This window comes from Gekko japonicus, unplaced genomic scaffold (assembly GCF_001447785.1).
Source record: "Gekko japonicus isolate JY-2015 unplaced genomic scaffold, Gekko_japonicus_V1.1 scaffold1817, whole genome shotgun sequence".
NCBI classification, from domain to species: Eukaryota; Metazoa; Chordata; class Lepidosauria; order Squamata; family Gekkonidae; genus Gekko; species Gekko japonicus.
Window position 1 is genome coordinate 23,162 of NW_015167591.1, and position 24,100 is coordinate 47,261.

General features: G+C 40.8%; 1 protein-coding gene across 1 annotated transcript in view; it reads left to right on the forward strand.

Annotated features, from left to right (window-relative positions):
* LAMA1 (laminin subunit alpha 1) overlaps window positions 1-24,100 on the forward strand; it is a gene marked incomplete at its 5' end in the record, with an annotated part of 107,561 nt that overhangs the window by 13,978 nt on the left and 69,483 nt on the right. Inside the window, 12 exons of the mRNA XM_015413935.1 lie at window positions 3,437-3,542; window positions 5,623-5,783; window positions 9,842-9,982; window positions 11,809-11,982; window positions 13,016-13,117; window positions 13,500-13,711; window positions 16,586-16,697; window positions 17,626-17,736; window positions 18,829-18,956; window positions 19,577-19,663; window positions 22,332-22,543; window positions 23,675-23,781. Coding sequence (XP_015269421.1) covers window positions 3,437-3,542; window positions 5,623-5,783; window positions 9,842-9,982; window positions 11,809-11,982; window positions 13,016-13,117; window positions 13,500-13,711; window positions 16,586-16,697; window positions 17,626-17,736; window positions 18,829-18,956; window positions 19,577-19,663; window positions 22,332-22,543; window positions 23,675-23,781 — 1,653 coding nt within the window. The remainder of the gene's footprint in view (window positions 1-3,436; window positions 3,543-5,622; window positions 5,784-9,841; window positions 9,983-11,808; window positions 11,983-13,015; window positions 13,118-13,499; window positions 13,712-16,585; window positions 16,698-17,625; window positions 17,737-18,828; window positions 18,957-19,576; window positions 19,664-22,331; window positions 22,544-23,674; window positions 23,782-24,100) is intronic.

Below are 24,100 nucleotides of genomic sequence, written 5' to 3' on the forward strand. Positions count from 1 at the left end.
CTGTCTCTTTTCCCTGACTCTCCAGGGTATCTCCTTCAGAAATTTTACTTCATTCCCCTGGATAGTTACTTTTTTCCCTTCTGCTAGTTTGAGCACTTTCTCTCTAGTGTCTCTTTTATAGAATTTGATGTGTGTTTCTCTAGGTATCTTGTGTCTACGCGTATATGCTGAATTTCTTCGATATGTGGACTCTATTTCTTGTATCATTTCCTCCTTTGTTCCAATTTCTAATTGTTCCGCCAGATTTTCAGCTATCACTTCTTTCAAATTCATTTCCATTTTTTCAGGGATGTTTTGACATCTTACAATTAGCATTGCTTTCTCCATTTCTATATTAATCAAAGATTCTTCCATTTTATCTGCCCTTAATTTCATTTCTTGCATTTCATATTCCAAATCATTAACTTGTTTTTCTGTTTTAAAGCTTTTACTTGAGATTTTCTGAATTTCTTGTCTATTTTCATGTATCTGTCTTTTAATTTCTTGCGTTTCTGCTTTAACATGTTCGGTTAATGTGTCTATTTTATCGTGTAATGGATTAATTTCTTTTTTCATCATTTCTGTCATTGTCTCTTGCATTAGTGTTACCCAATATTTTGCAGTCAGTTGCGATAGGTTTGTGGTGCTTGCTTTCATGAAGTGCATCCCTATATTGCCTGGGGAGGTTAACGATGGTTTCCTATTACCTGAAGCCATTTTGTTTCTTTCGCTATCTGTCCCTCTCTTTATTTTCACTTCTTATCTATCCCCCTTTTCTTTCACCGTGGCTTCCTTTCTATTCAGTATTTCCCCAAAATACTTTAGAATGTTTACAATCTTCCTGTAATTTTCCTGCAAATCTTTTTACAGATTTACCTAATCTTCTTCTATTCTCAGTTATTCAGATCAAATCCAGTTAATCCAGTTAATCAAATTATTCAAATCAATATTCAAGTCAATTTCCTCCTTAGTCTCTTGCTCTACCCCCTATTGTGTTTTTCTCAGTCTCTATATTCTTTTCTTTAACTCAATCTTATCAATCACTTATGTCCATTATATATTATTTATCTTCTAATCTGTTTCGCCTCAAGGTTCCTCGGCTCCGTCAATTTGTTCTCCGGGTCACTCTAGCTTTCTGTCTCTCTGCTCCGTTTCTCTGTCTCTCTGATTCTCCGCACTCCGCACTCCGTGGCTCCGTCGTTCCTCAGCCTCTCCGTCTCCATCGCTCCGACACTCCCACACTCCGTCACTCAGACTCTCCGCCCTCTGCCGTTCTGTCACTCCGTCACTACGCCCCTCTGGATACCACGCCCCTGGATCTGCTGCTCTGCTGCTTTCCTCTGATGTGCCTCGTCATTTAATGGCGCTGTTAAAGGCACAGCGTCCCGGCTTTTTCGCTCCGCAGCAACCTCCGGAAAGAAGAAAAAAGAACACAAGCCTCGATTCAAGCAATATTTCTCCACTTATCCCCTACAGGTATCAGTATCTACTTTGTCCTTTCCCCCCCTTTTCACAATTTAATTGTGCCCCTTTTGTTTCCCCTATTAACGTTTTACAGCTGTTTATCCGGAGCACCTTTCTCTGTGATTTCTTTCTGGGTGGTCTGTTAATTCTAGCGTTCCATCCCACTTTCCCCTTCTCACTGCAAAGCTGGCAGTTTTCTCTAGATACTTAGCTTCAGAATCTCTTGCTTTCACGATGACTCCTGCTTGCTTCAGGTCCCACTTGTGCTCGGCGTCTGCCGTGCCTTCTGGTATCTCTCGCTTCAGGGTTGAGGTCGAGCTCTCCGGTTGTTTGCCTGGCCCCCGAAGTACAACCTAATCACCCCTTGCCTTGCTCCCTCTTCATGGGAGCAGTTGAGGCGTTGAACTCCGCCTAAGAGACTCCAAAACCTATAGTTTTCCGGAGCTCTGCTGACTACAGCTCCGTCTTTCGTCGGACCGCCGCCATCTCACATCAGCTTACTTCTTGTTGATATTATGGCTGGGAGAGGACAGAGAGCGCTAGGAAAAAACCTGGTGACCGGAAATAACACAACAACGACTCCCTCCCAGAACCAGGAAGCATCTACAGACTTTTCTTCGCTGTTAGCAAATGCACTGCACCCTCTAATGGAGCAGATGACTACTCTCAACACCAAACTGGACAATGTACAAAAACAGCAAAAACAAATGGACAAGAGAACTACAGCAACTGAGAAAACATTGAAAAAAATGGAAAAACAGACTGAGAGTATTAATAAAAGAGTGGATGAAGCAGAGAAGGAGAGATCCTCGGATAAAACACAACTAATACAACTCCAGCTGGAAAGATCTATGTATGTTTTACATTTCCATGGAATACCTGAGGATAAGAATGAGGACTTAAAGGAACTTTTGGAGGTTTAATGTAAAATGTTTAATGTAAAAAAGAAGCAGAAGGAAAAGAATCTAAAAACGGATGCGGAGGAAGAAGAAGAAGAAGAGGATGAGTCCTACTCACAGGACTCAACAAGCCAAATTTCCTCGTCATCAGAATAATCTGAACTGGATAAAGGAGCGGCTGCTCCCAAGCTGCAGAAAATGAAGAAATCTAAGAAGAAAAGACTCTAAAACTAAAGCATGAGTGCTAAGGGCAGAAATTGTGCTATGCTAATAACTTTTTACTTTTTATAATCTAACTAATCTCTGTATAATCAATACTAACAGGTTAAAAAGATCTATTTTTAAGCTTTTCAGATCGCGATTTGTATTAGTCTTTATCCCTTCCCCATATCCAGTAGAAGATTTAGAATAGAATTGTAGTTGTTCCTTCCCCTATCCAGTAGATTATATGTATTTAGAATCCCCTGACCCATTTCCCATAGTAATAGGGCATTAGTATTCCTTTCACCATTCCATACATGTAGTGTGTAGAAAATGCAAAAATAAAAAATCCCCCTTCGGGGGGCCAAAAAAAGAAAAGAAAAAAAGAGGTCACCTCCAGTTCTTGAGAGGTTGGCTTCTGCTAAGATTTCTCCTTTACCTCTCAAATGAGAGGGGAGGAGTATCCAGCTTATTGTGGCTGTCTGTGAATTCTGTTCATCATAGCTTCTTATGCTCACCTCCCTTACCATTATCAACATCTTCCCTGATGGACTAGATTATATCCAAGCTGTAGGAACAGGGCTGAGCAAACTTTACAGCTTTGGAATTGTAGCTCTGTTTCTAGTAGTTTTCTTGAAACTCATTTGCAACTGGAATTGCCATACCAAAACTGCCCACAGCTGTCAACGCTGTAATATTTAACTAGAATGGTCCCCCTGCTTCCTACACCCCTCGCCTATGAACTTTGGAAATCACTGTTGCCTGTTGAGGCGTATCAGTTGCAATACTATTGCTACGTTTATTACGTTTATACCTTCAGGTAAAAAATAAGTATGTGTTTTCACTAGCATCTGACAGTTATCTAGAGAATCTGAAAGCTTTTCTTGTTTCAGGTGTCTCCCTATGATAATAACCCTTGCACACCTTGTGAATGTGATTTATTTGGGTCTTTAGGATTTGACTGTGTTAAGGATGATGATCATGCTGAGCTACGGCATGGTAAGTGACTATAAAATTCACATTGACTAAATATCAATTTAGGGAACTATGCATGTGGTAGAACATTGAACGTTAAGGCCAGTTCTGACACAATTAGACTTTCACTGTAGTTATATGCCTGAGATTTAGGAGCTAACACAATACCAATTTTTAAAAAGAGGATCTGGAGTAACAGACTAATTAGCTTAATTTCTGTGCTGAGCAAATTGATGTAAAGTATTATTAAAGTTAGAATTATTTAAACTTCTAGAAAAATAGGCCTTGCTGAAGAGAAATTGGCATGATTTATGTGAAGGGAGGTTCTGCCTCACTAAATATCTAGAGTTTTTGAAAATATCAAAAACATGTGGATAGATGGTGCTTAGTCGGTATTATGCTTCTGAGACTAGGGATGGGTACAAACTGGGAAAATGGAGGTTTGTCCTGTGGTTTGTGACCATGAACCATGAAACTTCACGAACCTCCTCATTTAGCAAACTGGTTCATTTCATGAGGTTTATCATGTGGTAGGAGTGTCTTTCCTCATTCCTTTCTGCTGGCAGTGGCTCCCTAAGGCCAGCAGAATGGAAAGGATTTCCTGGGAAGGGAGTTCTTCTCCCCCACCTTTCTTCTGGCAGCAGCTCCCCAAGGACAGCAGAATGGAAGGGTGGGGAGATCTTGCCGTGCATGAGTTCAAGTGGTGAATTCACCACTTCCAGGTAAACTCGCCGCTTGGACTTCGCTCATGCACGGTGCCACTTGGAAAAGCCATTTAGAGGGAATGCTTGGAAGCAGGGGGAAGTGAAAGGGATCGCTGAAATGGCTTGCGTCTATTTCAGCCTAACATCTGACAGTTGCACCAGCCCTGCTGCTAGGCTGAAATGAATGCAAGCCATTTCAGTGATCCCTCTTGCTCCCCCCCCTCTTCCCACCATGAACCCCATGAACCAAGTGAAGGGTTGTGGATAGCGGAACCGGCTATGTTCATCACGAAATTAGATTCGTGATGAGGTTCATGCCCATCCCTAATTGAGACTCCTAATTTGTGCCTGCCTAGCTGGCCCTGTGTGTGTGGAACAGGCAGCACTTCTGAGAAGGCTACATTGGAGATCCTGGCCTTGAGTCTCCTGCCTAGCAACCTAAATTTTTCCTCCAGGACCACACGTGTAAGGTAAGCAGTGAAGTGGCCATGTTTGCACATGGCATCAAATTACTCAGAATGCTGAAAGCTCAAACAAACTGAGTTATCTAAACTGGATGAGACCCAACAAAACACCAAGTAATATTAGTTGTAAGTAAGTGTGAAGTGATGCACTTGGGGTGGGGAAACATATTTCAGATACACACTAATAGGTTGTGAATTGGTAAGACATTTTGGAGATTATGGTGGAGAGAGATTTCTATTGACCAGGAAAAGAGGTTACCAGTTTGCTGATTCTGATGATGGTGGTATTTTTCACCACAAAATTGACCACAAAAGGTCACTGAATATATTACAAGGTAAGTGAGGATCTAAACCTGGATCACTGCACTATACCTTGCTGTCTCTAATTAAGTTTGCAGCATCTCATATACTTCATTTTAATACTGCTGCTATAGAGAATTTATGCTCTGAAACTCCATCTCATTTTAATACTGCTGCTATAGAGAATTGGAGCTTTTCCATTTATGCTCTGAAACTCCTTTTTTCTAAGTAACACTCAGCCTGATGAATACTTCAACAGAACTCAGAAATTTTGGTTACTAATTAGGTTGGGATTGATAAAAAGATAGTAATTTGCCATTGTTTTTGCATTGTTGCACTAGACTCAGATAACCCAGGTTATATGTTTCCTGTTCTGTCAGGGCCTGATTTCTGTCAGGGCCTGAGAAGTCCTGTAACACAGCATGGAGAAGTGGGCCGAGTCTAGATTTGCCAGTGGGTGTGGGGTTTTTTGGAGGGTGTTTTTTTGCACTACTCAGCACTTTGGCATAAGACTTCCTTCTCTAGATCTGGAAGGGCTGATGTTAATCCCATGGGACTCAGACTTGACATACACCTGGTATGTTTTCTTGATCCCCCCAAAACTGTTCGTTCTTTCTTCTTCTTTAACTTTTCAAGGTGTTCACCCTGGTCAGTGCCGATGCAAGGAAGGTTATGCAGGAGAAAAATGTGATCATTGTGCCTTTGGCTACAAGGGTTATCCAAATTGTGTGCAATGTAACTGTAGCCTGGTTGGCAGCATTAATGATGACCCATGCACAGAACCTTGCCTTTGCAAAGTAAGTGTACAGTAGATTCTCTGTTTAATTTATTGTGAAATTTTGAAGTGGGATTTGTAAATTAATTTAATAAGGAAAAGTACTTTATTCATGGCAGACATCCCATTTTGTGACTAGCAATTAATTGAGGCTTAAATGGAGCCTCTGTGGATGGAGATTTAAATTAAGATTAATGGCATATCTCTCACAGTTTTTATGGTGGCATTAATGGTAAAATATGTGAGCAAACTTGTAAATATGATTAGGGTTGGAAAGGGTTGACTAAGGCTGAGTTCAGACTAGCAGTTTGCCCCGATATAGGCGCGTGTGAGGGACATTTTACAAGCAGATTAAAGGGGCCATTCACACAGGCACATCTGTCCGGCATTCCCCACCTGTACACAACCCGTCTTGTAACGCTTCACTTCCGAGTTTAAAAGATACCCGGTGAAAGTGGTAGCAAACCCTGGAGAGCCCATTTATCCCGCTTCATTCCACTTCCGGGAAGTGTGAACGCTAACTGCGAAAAGCCGGGAACAACCCGTGTTGATAATATGAATGAGCTGTTCCTGCAGGGATGCACAGAATGTGCAGTTGATTGCCCTGGAGAGGCAGCAGTGATGTGACTGAATGTGCGCTGCTCTACTGCCAAATGCAGGGTGGGGGCGGGCGCAGTGGGATCCTGCCCCAATTGCTGATGCACCCATGCGGCATGTCGCCAGAGTGAAAAATGGCCGCTTACAGCCACGCCTCCACCAGGGGCGGCCCAACAGTGTGAACGCTCCCTTGCACCTCCTCCCGGTATGCTCCCGCATCAGTCGACACAGTGTGACTGGGAAAACCCGGAACAGTTTGTTCCGGCTCTTTTTTGCCACGACTCCCTCCCACTTCAAAATGCCAGTCTGAACTTAGCCTAAGTAATATTATCAAGCAGTTAACACGGCAGTCCTGTGCATAGTTACTCCAGTCTAAGCCCACTGAAATTGACTGTACTGTGAAATCGAGGAGAGCAACATTGCTGGGACTGATGACAACAAAGGAAATCTTCACTTTTTCCTTTTATGCTTAACTCTCCAAGCTTGAAAGCTAGAAGCTTGCTTCCCCCCCCCCCAAAAAAAGAGAACTTCCCTTCCACTTGAGGTTCACCTGGCACTTACTTTATTGTCTTTTGGGTACTAGGCGAAAACAATCCTTTTTACCCAGATCTTTAGCTCTTTTTAAAGCTGTTATAATGGTCTGCTTCTAGCCTGAGAACTGTTTTATGAATTTCATTTTGGGTTCCTCACTGTTGTTTTATGCTGTTTTTATGTACCTAACTTGTTTACAATGGTTTATCGTAAATTGATTGCTTTTTAGTATTGATAATTTGTCAGTGCAGTCTTTATCCGAGTAACATCCCTCTAAGCCCATTTAAGCCTATTGAAAATAATATGTTTCTTTATGATTTTATCATTTTGTTTTTACATGTGAGCCTTCTCAATCAGGCCTCTGGAGAGGTGCCAGATTATTTTTCTAAATAAATAGAAAATAAATAACCTGGCATTCTTTTGATTCCACTGAGAACTGCAAAGTTTGTGAATCTTCCTTTTTACCCAGTCCTGAATTAAAACATGAAACTAAGAAATTAGTCAGATGAAGGTCGAAACATCTAATACAACTGAACACGATTCTTTTTGTGTTTCTGTTAGACTAATTAAAATGCATAGTATGATTTTATGAAACTATTCAAAATTATTCCAATGGGTAAGAAATGTATCCATTAGGAACTGATGGATTTTAATATATAGCTTTTAGAAAAGACAGGATGATGAAAGTCTTCTTGTAGTTGTTAGTAAAAAGTAAGGATGGGCACAAACCAGGAAATGCAGTTCAGTTTGTGGTGTGCCTGGTTCGCAAACCATAAACTGTCACGAACTTGTAGCCACCGAACAAACCAGTTCAGTTTGTGAGGTTTGTGACCTGGTAGAACAAACCTTGGCATGCTAGAGACACCAAACTCACAAAGGATCTCTGGCTGACTCTTCTCCACCTGCCCTTCAATTTTGGTGGGGATTGGATTTTCAGGGTCCAAGTTACAGCCTCCCCAAGAAGGTGCCCCCAGGAAAGTGCTTTCTGGGGAAATGACAGGTGTTCATTTTGACAGGTGCAGGCTGAGGAGGTTCAGGAGTGTATAGAACAGATCCTGTGCAAGCTAGAGACATCAAAGTTGCAGGGGATCTCCCCCAGATGCTTCTCTACATGCCGCCAAAGTTGTTTCACTTTGAAGTTTGGTAAAGATGTAGATTGAGCAGAGACATTCTGTCTGGAAATGTATCCGTTCATAAACCACCACACACAACTTGAACGTTCATGGAACTTCATGAACCATGAATGGCCAGAATTTGTCACGAACTTTAGTTTGTGAGCTGGTTTATGCCCAACCCTAGTAAACAGTCTTTTTCATTTATTTTGCGTGCACATTAGCTAGATATGAATAGAGTTGAATGGGAATATGTCTGCTGGCTCTACTCACAATAGTCGCACATTCTGTTAAATGTCTGCAGTAAGCCCCTGTACACAAGTGTTCTGCATGATAGTGACCCTGATTGTTATATTCATACTCACATAAGGGTTTGCTGTAGATGTTTAGCTGGGTATGTGATCAGTGTGGGTCACAACCAATGAAACCACTCACTCTTTAGTTGCTGTAGATTTTCCAGGATGTGTGGCCGTGGTCTTGGCATTGTAGAACCTGACGTTTCGCCAGTAACTGTGACTGGCATCCTCAGAGGTATAAACACAGAAAGATGGAATACTCTCTGTGTCAAGGTGAGAAGAAAATGGTAGGCAGTAAATGTATATCTAGTCCAGAATTTGGGTAGGGCTGAGTCATTGTCTTGTAGGAGTTCCCCAGGCTATGGACATGCTAATGGAGGAGCTTTCCTGAGGAGGTTCTTTTGTTTCCTGAGGTTTCCTGCTTCCTGAGGAGATTGTTGACATTCTAATCTTATCTGTAGTGCTATTGTCTTTTGTGTTTTTCAGGACAGGAAGCCATGTCCTATTTATTTTTAAACTCTCTTCTTTCCTGTTGAAATTATGTTTATGTTTGTGAATTTCAATGGCTTCCCTGTGTAATCTGACATGGTAATTGAAAGTGTTGTCCAACCTTTCATTGTCTTGGAACAAAATACTGTGTCCTGTTTGAGTTAGGCTATGTTCAGCCATTGCTGATTTTTCAGGTTGGCCAAGTCTGCAGTGTCTTTCATGTTCTTTTATTCTTGTCTGAATGCTACGCTGTGTGGTCCCAATGTAAACTTGTCCACAACTGCATGGTATGCAGTATACTCCTGCAGAAGTGAGGGGGTCTCTTCTGTCTTTTGCCGATCGAAGCATAAACATTAGTAGGCCATGCAAGTTGGATATTGGAACCCAAGCCTCTTTTTGCAGAAAAAACCCAGCAGGAACTCATTAGCATAATAGGCCACACCCAACAACAGAAACTCATTAGGATTGGCTACATTAGGGGTGTGTGGCCTAACATGCAAAGGAGTTCCTGGTATAAAAAAGCCCTGGGTTTTGACAACGAACAAGGCAAACAGAATAACAAGCAAAAGGCTGGATAACCACACTTCTGGTAACATGGGGGTGTGGCCTAATGTGCTAATGAGCTGTGCTGTCAGGGGTGTGGCCCAATATGCTAATGAGTTCCTGTTGTTGGGTGTGGCCTATTATGCTAATGAGTTCCTGCTGGGCTTTTTCTGCAAAAAGAGGCCTGGGTTCACATATCCGTCTTGCATGGTCTACTAATGTTTTGATTATGCCTCCCAATAGTAGACTCACTCCCTTCTATTCTTATTTAGTAAACGCATGCATGAAAGTCTTAATATTTTCAGTGTTGGTGGTATTGCAGTTACATTGTACTATATTGTAAATGGGAATGCTGAGCCTGTATAATTTTGATACCTGAAAAGATGGTGAAGATGACGGTTTGTTCTGTTACATTTTTCTCCTCGTGTTATGCAAGAACGCCTTCTAACGTGCAGTGTACACTGGTTATTCAGTATGGTAACCATAAATCAAGAATTATATGCTTTCTACAGGAAAATGTGGAAGGTGAAAACTGTGACCACTGCAAGCCAGGATTCTACAATCTTCAAGAAAGAAATCCCCAGGGTTGCACTGAATGTTTCTGTTTTGGGGTTTCTGATGTCTGTGAAAGCCTTCCATGGCCCATCAGTCAGGTAAACTACTGCTGGCATCACAGTGATTTTATTTATAAATTGCCTTTCTCACTGAGACTGAAGGCAGATCACATGAGATAGAACAATGTAATCAAACAGCACAAGTTATCTAATAAACTGTGCGATAGGACAGGGATTACAACAGTTAAGAAAACAATGCAGAAAGAGAAAGATATAACCCAGCACTTCCATCAGTTTTCTGCAGGCATCCCCACAAACTCACTTTCTTGTCTTTATTCCTCTAGGCCTTTCTTTCACATAGTTTCACTTAAATTTTCTTTTGCATAAACTATTCTATTTAAAATAGTAAATATAGGCATGCAATGGCATAGCTCTGGGTCAAGTTGAATCCAGAGGCTCACAGTTTCAGCATATGTTCCAGGAACCCTTATGTCTCTCTTGAGTAAAATCTTCAGAATAACTCACAGGAAACTGAAGAAGTTGCTTCTGTTTAGCTGCAGCAAACGTATTAAGAGTGAAATACTGTAACCCAAGCAAACCTTCACTGATATGCTCATGGTTGATAGAGTTACTATACAATTAATAAAATGAAATGATCATTCTCGGTTAACTTTAGAGGAGGTGAATTTGGATTGGTTATAAATTATGTGTAAAGGCTAACAAAATTGATTCTGGCATAAGCTTTTGTGAGTCAGACCTCTCTTTATCATGTATCTGATAAAGTTGGAATGTTTTCTGCTGCAATAAATTTTGTCAGTGCTACTGGAGTTGTGTCTGATTGTGCTGCAAAGGACTAACATGGCTATCCGTTTGGAATTATATTCAAGTGGGGGGACCCACTAGGACTTGTAGGCAGCATCTCATTTTTCGCTGTATCCCCCTATTTCCTCTCTCCTTACTCCTGAAAGTTGCCATAGACTCTCCCTCCCCTTGCTTCCTTTTGTCCCCATCCCTCAACCAACCTACCTTAATCTCCTCCCCAGTCTTTGTCTTTCTGTTCTCCCTCCCCAGCAGCCTCTCACCAGGAAAAGTTTGGCCAAGTTCTAAAAGTCATTTAGTAGCTTGGGTAAGTTCTGTAGTGGCTCTTCCCAGGGCCTAGTCAAGTTGCATAGTAGCAAGTGGGTGGGTAAGTTGTGTGTCGGGGAATCACTCAGTGGCTGCTGTTGGGCCAGGGTGAATTGTACAAGTTGCACAGTAGTGAGACTCTTGGATGAGTTATGTGGTGGCTTGTGTTGGGCCCTGGTGAGTCCTGTGGTAGTGAGTTACCTGGGTGAATTGTGCAGTGACTGCTGCCAGGACTGGCTGAATCATACAAGTGGCATGGTAGTGATTCACTTGGTGGCTACTGCTGGCCTTGGCAAGTACACTCTCCATCAGGGAATGTATATGGGGAGGAAGGTGGGCCCTTTGTGTAGCTGTTTTGGTATCCCCACGCAATCCTGCTCCAACCTCTACTGCCTGTGACTGAGAGAAGCCAAGCCTTGGAAAGCTCAACAATGTTACTGTTGCTGTTGCCAAGCGATCCCCAAACTGGCCACCAAGATCTCAGTACATAGTCTCACAAGATCTCAATGGTTATTCATTTCTAAAGCTGTATATGCTGCTTCTATTATTATGGGGGCTTTATCCCCAGTGTACTATTTTTGTATATTTCAGATTTTTCTGCAAATCTTGTACAGGTTTGTAAAAAAATACACTTCTGTCTATTCCTGGCTCCATTGTGTAGATTTTTTGATCCATACTCTATGGCCCGTTTCAGAATTCAATATAATGATTTATGCAGTGGGAAAATACTCTTTTATCTGTGCATTTTGTATATTAATTAGCTTTCTTAATCAGTTAAATAATAATGTCCTTTCTTTAAGGTATCTTCCATGGGAGGATGGATGGTGACTTCTCCGTATACCTCAAAAACTGTGCAACCTCAACAAGGGCAATTTGATGGACCTCACCAAATAAGTATTAATAACATAGCAGCTACAAAATTTCTGAAATCTCCTTATTACTGGTCTGCACCTCAGCCCTATCTTGGAAATAAAGTGAGCATCATTGTGTAACAGAGCTTTTAAAATTTTATCCACAATTTATGGTTTTACAATCTTGTATGTTTCATGTGTACAGTACTATGAACGTGTGTCAAGGTCATTAAGGCTATCAAAATAACTACTATAACTTTTCCTTGGACTCCTGTTCGGTCAGTGACAGTAAGCATTATTATTAATCAATCTGCTTTTTTCTCTTATTTGCCACAAATTTTGTTATTTCTGATTAGTGTGTGCATTAGTTTATCCTCCTCTACTGTCTTATCTTTTTTGCTTTATGACCTGATAATGGAGAAGGTCATTGTCCATATTTCTTTCATTTTGAGTTATTATCTTCAAAGTGCTTCACTTTTGAAGTGGATCCTTTTAGCAGGTATTCTTGGGTGGTGTTGGTCTGAGTATCTTCCCACTATTGGTATAGTAAGGGCTGTAGATGATAGTTTATCAATTGTTTCCTATTTATTTTTGCCAATACATGAATAAGCAATGCTTATGCTTTGGAAACATGGCAGGCATCAGCAAACTCAGAGATGGGGCAGTTGCCAAGGCCCAGGTCTTCTGGCGGGGTCCACTGCCACCACCCCACACATTCAACTTACCTGCAGCCCATCCACTTGTTGTGAGCCCTTCCACCACCCACACTTCCAGCCACACATATTGCCCACCAGAGTTAGGGAAGAGTGTGTGAGCACTGGGAGGACTGGAAAATGAGCAAGTGGGTGGGGTATAGCAACAAGCATAGGAGGGGAGGGGGGCCCCAGCCACTCTCTGCCCAGGATCCATTGAAACCTGGAATTGACCATGTTTGGAAATCTTACTGGTATTATAAGAATATGGAAGTTACTGTTCCATTTAATATATACATGTTTTATTCTTCACCATTATGCTGTAAAAGCCTCATGTTTAGTGTTAATTGATTTTTATTTTATTATTTGTTCCATTTAATATATACATGTTTTATTTTTCACCATTATGCTGTAGCCTCATGTTTAGTGTTAGTTGATTTTTATTTTATTATTTTTTATTCCAGCTCACTGCCTTTGGTGGTTACTTAAAATATACTGTGTCTTACGACATTCCTATGGAGAGTACAGACAGTGACTTGGTGTCTAATGTCGATGTTATTATTCAGGTAATTTACATCTGTCATAGACTCTGCAGTTGGAAATGGAAGAGTATGAATGTTTGAAATGTTTCTCTCTGTATCTGCGGATTGGATTTGTTGTTTTCTTTTCTGGTAGCAGCCCATTCTGCCTCTTAGAATAACCCCTGGAGGGGCATTTTTTGAGTGATCACCGAGGGCTGAGATTGGGAAGGGACTGAAAAGCCCCATACATCTACAATTCTTTGGACAGTTCTTTGGATCTTAATCTTTAGCTTTGTTTTGTTTTGTTAATGGGTACTTTGAAAATTTTCTGAAAGAAATAGTCAGGGCTGTGTGTAGCTGTTTTAAATTGTATGAGCTGAATATGGAATTTCCAGTTAATATTAAAAATATTTTTCTACCATTTCAGGGTAATGGTCATATTTTGTGTACAAGATCTGAAGGGTTGTCTTTGCAACCATATGAGGAGTATTCTAATACTGTGAGGCTGGTATCTGAAAACTTCATTGATTTTAACACAAAAAAGTTAGTAGATCGTGATGTACTCATGACAGTTTTAGCAAATGTTACCCGCCTTCTGCTCAGGGCCAATTACAACATTGCAAAAAAGGCTGTATACAGGTAAGATGATGCAAGAAGATTCAACTTAATTCTTGTGCTTATGTTATGCCATCTGAGTTTGATTAATGAAAATAAAAAAGTCAGGAAAAGATTCTCAGTTTCTAGGGCCTTATTTAATCTCTTTATTTTCTATGAACAAAATTCTCTAATTTTACCTACCTTAACATTAAATATTTTTGTAAGAAAAAAAGATGTGTTCAACTGTTTTGCACAGCATCAGTTCTCTTTTTAAGAACTTAGGTTGCAAGATTTATCTTTATTTATGTGGCATTCTGTAAGTCAGAGCATTGTGCCTTATTCTAGAATTATACAGCTTCACAGACAGCTGAGCAGCTGAGAATATTAGTGTTCTGCAGAAATATATACCTTATATTGAAATTGTATTCTGTCAGACCTAAAGCTCTTTCCATGTGGCCTTCTCACATCTTTGTCCAAGAACGGATTCTTTCATAGAGAAAAAAATAAGCAAAAGCACATCCTACTTGTGATGGTGCACGGGATTAAAAAAAATTGGCTTGGCTTGGCACATGCAGTATTGACAAAGCAACTCATTTATAAAAGACCACTTGCTGAGCAAGAAGGATGACCCTTCCTTTCTTGCAGACTAGTAGGCCTTTAAGTTGGAAAGTCTGTGCTTCTGAATTCTAATGAGCTGACATTTTGTTTAATCATTGTTCTGCTATAGACCTTGTGGAACAATGGGGCTGTCTATGATGAAATTCCATGTGGGACAGGACTGTGGTGCACATCTGTTCAGCAGTCATTTCCAAGTTTTGTTGAAATATTATGTTAGTAAGAGTTTGCAATACAGAAAAAGCATTAAGAGATTTTGCGCCTGGGAGTTGCATACATCTGTGAGCTCCTTGGGTAACTACACATTATATAATCAGGTACAGAATTTTGTAAAGTCTCAGTTCTCACTTATGGTAAAATCAACCAGCTCTCATGAAAATTTCAGAATGTTTCATCTTTACCTACAGAAGGCTCTGTGAGACAATAGACGTGAAATTACAATGGGATATTTCCTGTTGAAAATGAACAAGGAAGAGGTTGTAGATTTACGGTCTCTGTTAGGTCTCTGAAGATCTTCTCATATGCATGATCCCAGTCAATCACTGTTGCTCAGTTTAGATGTCATAAATAAACTGAAAATACAAGGCTCTATGCTTGTACTTTCCCTCCCTCATTCCCTCTCCTTCCTGTCCTCCCTCTGCCACACAGAGATTGAAGAGGGATATATTCAACAAACATCAGTTAATTTTTATGTCTAAATGCAGCTGCCTTAATACATGGAGGCTTGTTTCTTTCCTTGTGATAGCAGTTTTTAATCATGATTATATTCTATTTGTCATGTGTAAGGCTGCTTTCACACACGTTGGATAATGTACTTTCAGTGTACTGTCAGTGCACTTTAGTGATTGTTTGCAAATGTTTGCAAATAATCAATACATTCATTGAAAGTCTATTATCCAACACGTGCAAAAGCTTAGTAAATTGAGACTGTCTGTGGTCCATTATGTATGTGCAATAGAAAGTAGATGGTTGGTGTCATAATGCTGAGGTGGTAGAATGGACCAAACCTCTTCAGGCGTAGAAGTGAGGGATTGTGTTTTTCAAAATTATTTTCTGTTAATAATTCCCTGTAAGTAGAAAGTACATGAGGGAGCAATAAAATGTAAAACCCCATGTGACAGACAGCTACAGTTCTACTTCTCTCTAAGAGCAGCCAATAGGAACTAATGGAATGTTGAGTGCAGAGAGACAGTGGAAGAGAGCAGCTGAGTAATCGGTGACAATTCTGAGCTGGGGAGACCCAGAACAGTAGCTTGTCACTGCCTGTGGAAAAGGTATCTTGTAACAAAGTCCTAGAAGCATGGACTGATTAGAGTTTAAAAGTTTAAGAACTGAGAAATGCATATATATTTATGAATCACTCCTCTGTTGTGTTAAACCATCAATAAAAGTTAACTCCTTCTGTTTGAGTTAACCCTGCTGACTGAATGCCTGTTGTCTCAGGGAAAGAAACACACATATGCATACACAGGCATCTGGAAAAGCCTTGGTCGTTATACATATACATATCTGTGAATGGATGATGGCAGCATAAAGAGAAAAACAGTATTTAGTTTGCAACCCCAACAACTCTGAGAAGTGTCAGGGTGAGGGAGTGGTTGACACAGAGAACTAGGCTACCCTGTCTGGTGAAATCTCTGGGAAAGAGGAGAGAGAGAGACCCTGTGTGTGTGTAAAAGGATCAGGGCTCTTTACCTATTAGACGGTGGTGAACTTTGAATACCTTACCTAACTTTAATTCTAAGCCTGTGTGGCAGAGGTTGTGGTGGGTAGTAGGGTATCTGAATGAATGAATAGGGTGTCACACCCTACCTGTAGTCTGAAGTGGCACAGCCCATTCTGCCTCCTCAGAATTCTACTTCATTCTGTTGCTCGTATAGACAAGGCCTTTGGCTATCCCAGAGACTCCAATATCTAGCTATATTTTGGTTGTGGAAAAAAATGCATGGGAAAAAATAAGATAACAGGATTATTAAATCCATGGAAAGTGAGTGGTCCTTTATGACTGAACATAAATATGAGTTTACTGTGTTTTCTTTGGCCATGTTTTCTTATTTTTGGGAAATAGGCAAAGGATTCTGCTTGTCAGGAATGTTAGGTGTTGAAGTACTGCAGATATTACAAAACTTTTCAGATTATAGTGGAGCTACATTTAGTACTTCAGAATATTTATTACATAATCAAATATACTTAATTTATAAGTGTATATATACATAGTTAAGAAAATATAGTTTTGGTCTAAGCTATATGTATTTTCAAAACATATTTTAAAAAGTAGCATGTGATGCTGTTTTGCTATAGATTGAGCGCTGTCACTTTGGATACAGCAAATGCTAATCTCATAGATTTGACTTCAGCTATGGATGTGGAATATTGTGAATGTCCTCAAGGTTACTCTGGGATCTCTTGTGAGGTAATATATCATACTTTCACATGTCTGGGTAAGCGTTTATTAATATAGCTTCCAAATACAAAGTTGTCTTTTAGGTTGCAGTTTTTAAAAATTCCAACATCGGTCAGGCAGTGAATCAACAGGTCATGGTTGACTGTGTTGACCGCTGCTGTAAGATCAAGTAATATCAGCATCGCCGACCCGCCTCGATCCAGCTGTCTGCGGAGATCGTCCATGGGAGCAACCAATGCCATCCATTCTGTGGCTGGAGAGGAAGCCAGATTGAAATGGATCCAGCACTGATGCGTCATCCAGAAATTTCTGGAGCTGTTCAGCGCTACTCTTTCAATGACCTTACCCAGAAACAAAGGTTTGAGGCTGGGTGGTAATTGGTCAGATCCATAGGATCGAGATTTGGTTTTTTAGGAGCGGAACAACCACTGCCTCCTTCAGTCTCCCTGGAAAAATCCCAGAGCCCAAGGACAGATTGACGATGTCTTCTGGGGGGCCTCATAGGCTCTCACTGCTGGCCTTCACTAGCTTTGAGGGGCATGGATCCAGGAGGCAAGCGGTTGGCCTAACAGCAGCCATAATTCTGTTGACATCAGCCTGGGAGAGCCGACTGAAGGTGTCAAAGACCAAATCCAGAGATGGCTAAGGGGCCTCGAGTTTGCAGAGAAGTATATGGATGACTCCTCTTATCCAGTGGGACAAATCTAAAGTTTCCCATGCCAGACAAAAGTTCTGCTCAGGAATTTGGGTGTGCTAAAGCACCTATATAGATGGAAAATAAATAAAAAAGTGTATGTTTTTGCAATATAGGAGTCGGTAAAGAACTCCGCTAGCATCCATAGGTTTTTAAACTATTCAAACAGTTTGAATTGCTTTAAGAAATGATTTGTGAGACTTAATATATGCTTTATGTTTTTTTTTCCTCCCCCCCCCCCAGTCCTGTCTTCCTGAATACTACCGAGTAAGTGGAATACTCTTTGGAGGGATTTGCTTGCCGTGTAGCTGCAACAATCATGCAAGTGAATGTGATATTCATGGTGTTTGTTTGGTAAGTTGGCTCTTCATTTCATTTCTTTAATATTATCATATAAGGTAGGACCCTGTGGATCTGTTCTGCTAACAATGCCACTTACTTTGGCGCATGGAGTTTTCTGCTGATGCCATTGTGGAAGAATCTCTGCTGTTAGAATAAGGCTCTTCATGCTAGAGAAAAGTGCCAGTCTCCAACCCAAAGTTCTGAAAACAATTCAGATTTTTGAATGTAGAGCATTTTCATAATCCATTGGACATAGGCAAGCAGGAACATCTTCTTACCCATTTCTGCTACTTTTGAATATAGCTGCTGGGTAAGACATATTAAAGAATTCACATGTGTGGTATGAGTGACTGAAGAATTAATGTAAACCAGAATTTTATATAAAACCTGATGGAGCATATAATCTTTTTCATTCAAGCTAGTAGTAAAATTATGGATCTGAACAGGGAAAACATTAAAGAATTGCATTTTTTTAACCTATTGTGCTGCAAATCCATTTGACTTCTGCAGCAGAAAGGCAGCCTTTCCTAGTTGTTTTAAATAACGAAGTTATAATGTTCTGAATTCTGTTAATTGTCAGTGTCTAACAATAGCACAGTTGATTTAGTCTGAGGTTAAAGTAATGCAACTAATGCATGAGGGTATGGTCCTAGCTTGGAAAAAATCATTGTCAATGGCCTTAAGAGCATAAGCATAAGAGAAACCATGTTGGATCAGGCCAATCATCCATCCAGTCCATGTCACACAGTGACCAAAACTCAGGTACCATGAGGAAGTCTCCCAACATAGCCAGAACTCCAGAAGCCCTCCCACTGTTGCCCCCTGAGCACCAAGAATACAGAGCACCACTGCCCTAGACATAGTGTTCCATCTATCCCTTGTGGCTAATAGCCACGGATGGACCTCTGCTCCATATGTTTATCCAATCTTCTCTTGAAGCTGTCTATGCCCGTAGCCACCACCACTTCTTACAGCAGCCTTCAGTGTTTCTTTGTGTCTGTTCTTTGAATCCTAATGCTGCAAGTCAGTTCATGCTGAGCGTGCTCTGAGAATGAAAATTCCATCCAGAATTAAGTCTCAGAATGTGCCTTGCATGTTTCACAGGGTTGCAAACACAACACCACAGGGCATTCTTGTGATCAGTGTCTGCCTGGATTCTATGGAGTATCCTCCGGGGGAACCCCAGAGGACTGCCAGCCATGTGCCTGTCCATTGAAAATTGCTACAAACAAGTAAGTTGCTAATTGGAAGTATCACATTATATTTCAGCAATATCAGGCAAGCATGGTCAGTACGAAATGGGAGGAAAAAATAATCTGCTGAGAAGGTGACACATGATGAAAATTCTGCTCAGCCCTTCAGAAATGAGAGTTCTTATTTGGCCTAGATTAGGAACTGGAAGTTTTCTAGTATTTTCTGAATATAAACTATCCCCTAGGACCTTCTTACAAAGGTGGTTTTGTTCTAGTGTTAGAATTGGTGAGTGTTCTAGTATTAGAACTGGTTAGTATAGGCTATTCATGTTAATAAAATTAATTCAAGTTTAGTTCTTGTCCAGCTGCTAGTTTCTAGTGCAGTCCAGCAAATGCCTACCTAACGGATTGTGTATGCCATATTTCACAACATAGCCCAGAGGAGCTCTTGTTAGGAATAAAAATTCTTTGGCTAAGTATGTAGCACTAATTGTCTGGTTCTCTGTGGTCACTGTCACCAAGTATTATAATTACTCCACCATAATCATGATCATTAATGACAACAATTACTGCAATAAACAATACACATATGTGTGAATTTGTGCTTGTAGCTGTGAAACTAGTGATGCTGAAGATAATCCTTGAAACATTGATTTCAGTTTCAGTCCTACCTGTCACTTGAATAATGAAGGTGAAGTTATCTGTGATAAATGCCCTGCGGGCTATGCCGATGCCCGTAGCCAAAGGTATGAAAATTGAGTTTGTTTATTTATTTATTTATTTATTAGATTTATACCCCGCCCTCCCCAACGGGCTCAGGGCGGCTAACAACAGAGGCAAATGCTATAACAAACAGTTAAAACAACGTAAAAAATCATTAAACAGTATAAAACAATGAACCACCAATAGGTGCTGTGACCCCGACCGTAGAGCTCTTGGGAGAACATATGGAAAAAGGCGGTTCCTTAAGTATGCTGGACCCTGGCCATCAAGGGCTTTATAGGTAAGAACCAGCACTTTGAAGCGAATCCGGTATGCTATAGGCAGCCAGTGCAGTGCCTTCAGCGCAGGCTGGACGTGGTCCTGTCTAGTGAGACTTATCAATAGCCTGTCTGCCGCATTCTGCACCAGCTGCAGCTTCCGGACTTGCGACAAAGGCAGCCCCATGTAGAGAGCATTGCAGTAGTCCAACCTTGAGGTGACCGTCACATGGATCACCGTGGCCAAGTCATCGCGGTCAAGGAAAGGAACCAACTGCCGCGCCAGCCGAAGATGGTAAAAGGCTGACTTGGCAGTGGCTGCCACCTGGGCCTCCATCGATAAGGTGGAGTCCAGGAGCACTCCCAAACTCCTAACCCTCGACACCGGCACGAGCAGCGCCCCATCGAAGGCTGGGAGAGGGAGCCCCAACCCCGAACTGACCCGACTTAGGCCCAGGACCTCCGTCTTCGCCGGGTTTAACTTCAGCCGACTCAGTCTGAGCCAACCAGCCACAGCTTGTAGTGCCCACATCACACCAGTTGTTGTTCTCAACCAAACTTCTTTGTTTCTGAATCAGAAATGTGTGTGTGTGCAGGGAGGGCATGAAATACAGGTTTTCTTGTCTCCTATTTTAGGATTTGTTCTCAAAATATACATGTCATTCCCATTCCGGCAATGGGGTCTCATGGCTAAAACTGAACAGAAATATGGAATGGAAGCTTTGGACAGAAATAACAGTTTTGCACATACATGCAAATGAAGTTTTATAAATCTGCTGTACTTGGATAGTATTAACATGGAATAAGTAACTTGAAATCTGACAAATCTTAAGTCAAACCACAAGAAGTCTACATACACTCTTGGAAATTATGAGATATTTTAAAAAGCCATTTTATTTGCCTCCCTGTTTTTCATCCTCTAGCCTATATTTCCATTATATATTCCATTTTCATTTCCAAATCCATAGGGTCCAATGATGATTCAGTCAAACTCTCAAGACAATACAGCCCTACATCTCTCTGAAATGATTAAGAGTTAAGCGAGATGGCAGATATCCCTCTTCAGGATTTTCCACAATTGAATTTAAAATAAAAAAGCATTTGCAGGGGAACTGCATTGGCACAGCCATACTGGGGATGGAGAATAACCCTTTCCGCACTTTAAAATGTTCCACCGAAATTGTTATTGCTGCTTGGGAGGAATTGTTTAGACACCATACTCTTTTGTATACTCATACTGGATTCTTAGAAGTCAACACTTGTTGCACTGTACCACTTACATATGTATGTATGTATGTATGCAGTATACTCATACTGGATTCTTAGAAGTCAGCACTTGTTGCACTGTACCACTTACGTATGTATGTATGTAAGTATTTTATTTGACTTATATCCCGCCCTCCCCTCAGGGCAGGTTACGTCAAAGTGATCTTTAAGACTTCATTTGAGAACTCTAAAAAGTAGGATCTTAACAATTCCTAGGTTTTCTTCCTGGGACTTATGATTTTGGTCAGTCCTTAATTTCATGAGAATGGTGACATTGCTATACTACTTATTTACAAAATTTATACCCCACCTTTCTTCCCTCATAAGGCCATCAAGGTGGTGAACAAATTAAAAACATGCATAATAAAATCACATCTGAAAAACTTTAAAACAACTTAAACCAGAGCAAAAATACAAACCCAAAAACATAAAAACAGCAATAAAAGCATTGGGCAGGAAGGAGGGATCATTTAGGAAATGCCAGTTTTTTAAAAAATGTCTTCAGCTGGTGGTGGAAGATGGCAACGAAAGGGGAGTTCTAAAGTTTGATGGCACAACCAAGGTAGCCCTCTTCCAGGTTGCCACCCATTTAATCTCAGAAGGCAGGGCTCCCAAAGAAGGGCCTCAGAAGATGACTGCATTGGTTGGGTAAGTTAATAAGGGATTAGGTGGTTTTTCAGGTATGTTGGTCCCAAACCATATAGCGCTTTAAAGGTCAACATCAGCACCTTGAATCGTGCCCAGAAACAGATTGGAACCCACTCTAGTCAACATCCTGACTGTAGAATTCTGAACGAATTGAAGTTTTCAAACACTCTGCAAAGTCAGCCCAAGGTAGAGTGCATGACAATAATCTTATATAGATATAACCAGGGCATTCACCATAGTGGCCAGATCTTTTCTGCCCAGGAATAGCAGCAGCTGGCTAACCAGTAGAAACTTATAAAAACACACTCCTTAACCAACCACATTTAGTTTTGTAACAACTTTATAAAAGTGAGGGCAGTGCTTCCTGGATTAGCGTTGACCTCATTCTATATAGGCTAATACTTTTGCACTCCTTTCACTCAGAAGGGAGATCACCCTGTGCACTTTAGGCTAGTGCGATGTTTCTAATCCTGGACCACAGTTTTCTATAATTGGACATAATTTTCAATTCATTGTACAGATGTGCGAATGGGTACTTTGGTAACCCTTTGATGCCTGGACAGACATGTATTCCTTGTGACTGCAATGGCAATGTAGACTCAATGGCAGATGGCTACTGTAATTCACTCACCGGAGAGTGTTTAAAGTGCACTGGAAATACTGCAGGACATCACTGTGAAAAGTGTGCAGATGGGTTCTTCGGGGATGCAGTAACAAATAAAGACTGCCATGGTGAGTTGATGCTGTTAAATTAACCTGTCAAGAATTTGTGTATATGTAGGATAGTTGTTTAATATAGTGTCCCAAAATATTACATCAGGTTTGAGAATATGAATGGATTGGTAAATAAAATTAAACAACTGATAATCTGGCGCTAATTGTATCTGCTGTAAGGAATGTATAGCCTCATGTTTTGTAGTGTTGTTCCAGTAAACTTCTTGATCATATTGCTCTAATTTGCATGTTAGTTCACTTCTATGAGGGGCTTCTGGGATAAAGGACTGTTACTTAAGCTGTTTGTTTAGAATCAGTGAATGATATATTCTTGACTGTTGCATTCATGGTTTGGGGCTGTGTGTATAAGCGTGCAAGGGAGAGGAGGTCCTTGGTCTCATGATTCCTCTCCTTCCCTGCTGTTCTCACTCACTGCAATCGAATTACCCAGTAAACTCTTGATTGCCATTACATCAGAACTGGCAAACTATAGCTAGTGCCATAGGGTTCAGTCCTTCTCCACTTAGGGATTTGATCCAGACATCTTACATGGACGTTATAGAACTGACAGAGCAGAACCCTGGGAGGTAAAGATGGAAAGGTCCTGCGCCAACCTCATCCATTTTTCCACCCAATGTTTATGGATATGTCCGCTGGGGAATGTAATCCATTATCCAGGCAGTTAACCATTTCCATGTGCCTTTATCAAGTCTCACTGTTCTCAGAAGTGAGGCAGGTACTTAGAGATACAAAGTTATGAACTTTGAGACTATCTAGCCATTTAATGCAAGGCCCATGTCTCAGCTCTGAACTTGCTGGAAATGTCTAGGATTTGATGATTAATCCAAGAGAGTGAGCACCCTGGTCTGATTGCAGTATAATTTTAAGTAGACTAAATGCCTTAGTATAATGGTAATACATAAAATAAGTGCTCTTTGGTTTCAATAGTTTCTTTTTGGGATTCATAGAGTGTTGTTAATTTTCTCAGTACATGTCTGCATTGTAGAAACAGATGTGTTATAATAATATAGAATATGACCATTTAAGTGTGAACCTGAAGCAGAAGAAAGTTCTACACAGCAACTAATAATTACTTTGCCCCACTAACTTTTAGTTTTTTCCTTCATTTTGTTTTTTTATATGCACAAGCTTGTGAATGCCATCTGAACAGCTCTGCTTCCAGCATCTGCCATCATGAGACTGGTTTGTGCCAATGCAAGCCAAATGTGATAGGACAAAAATGTGATAAGTGCTTGGTAAGAGATAATAAACCTTTATCAACACTGTAATTGCTATTGAAACTGTTGCCAAAGTGCTTGTGTTGGTGAACCTGCTTGCAGTGTTGACACAGTATACCTGTAATGCTGTCAGGGGAAGGGAAGGCGGCATAGTATAGCCCGATCTCATCAGATCTCAGACGCTAAGCAGGATACGTACTTGGAAGGGAGACCACCAAGATCATAGGAAGGCAATGGCAAACCATCTGTGTTTTTCACTTGCCTTGAAAGCCCCTCACTGGAGTTGTTCGAACTTGGCTGTGACTTGATGGTGCTTTATACACACGTAATGCTATCA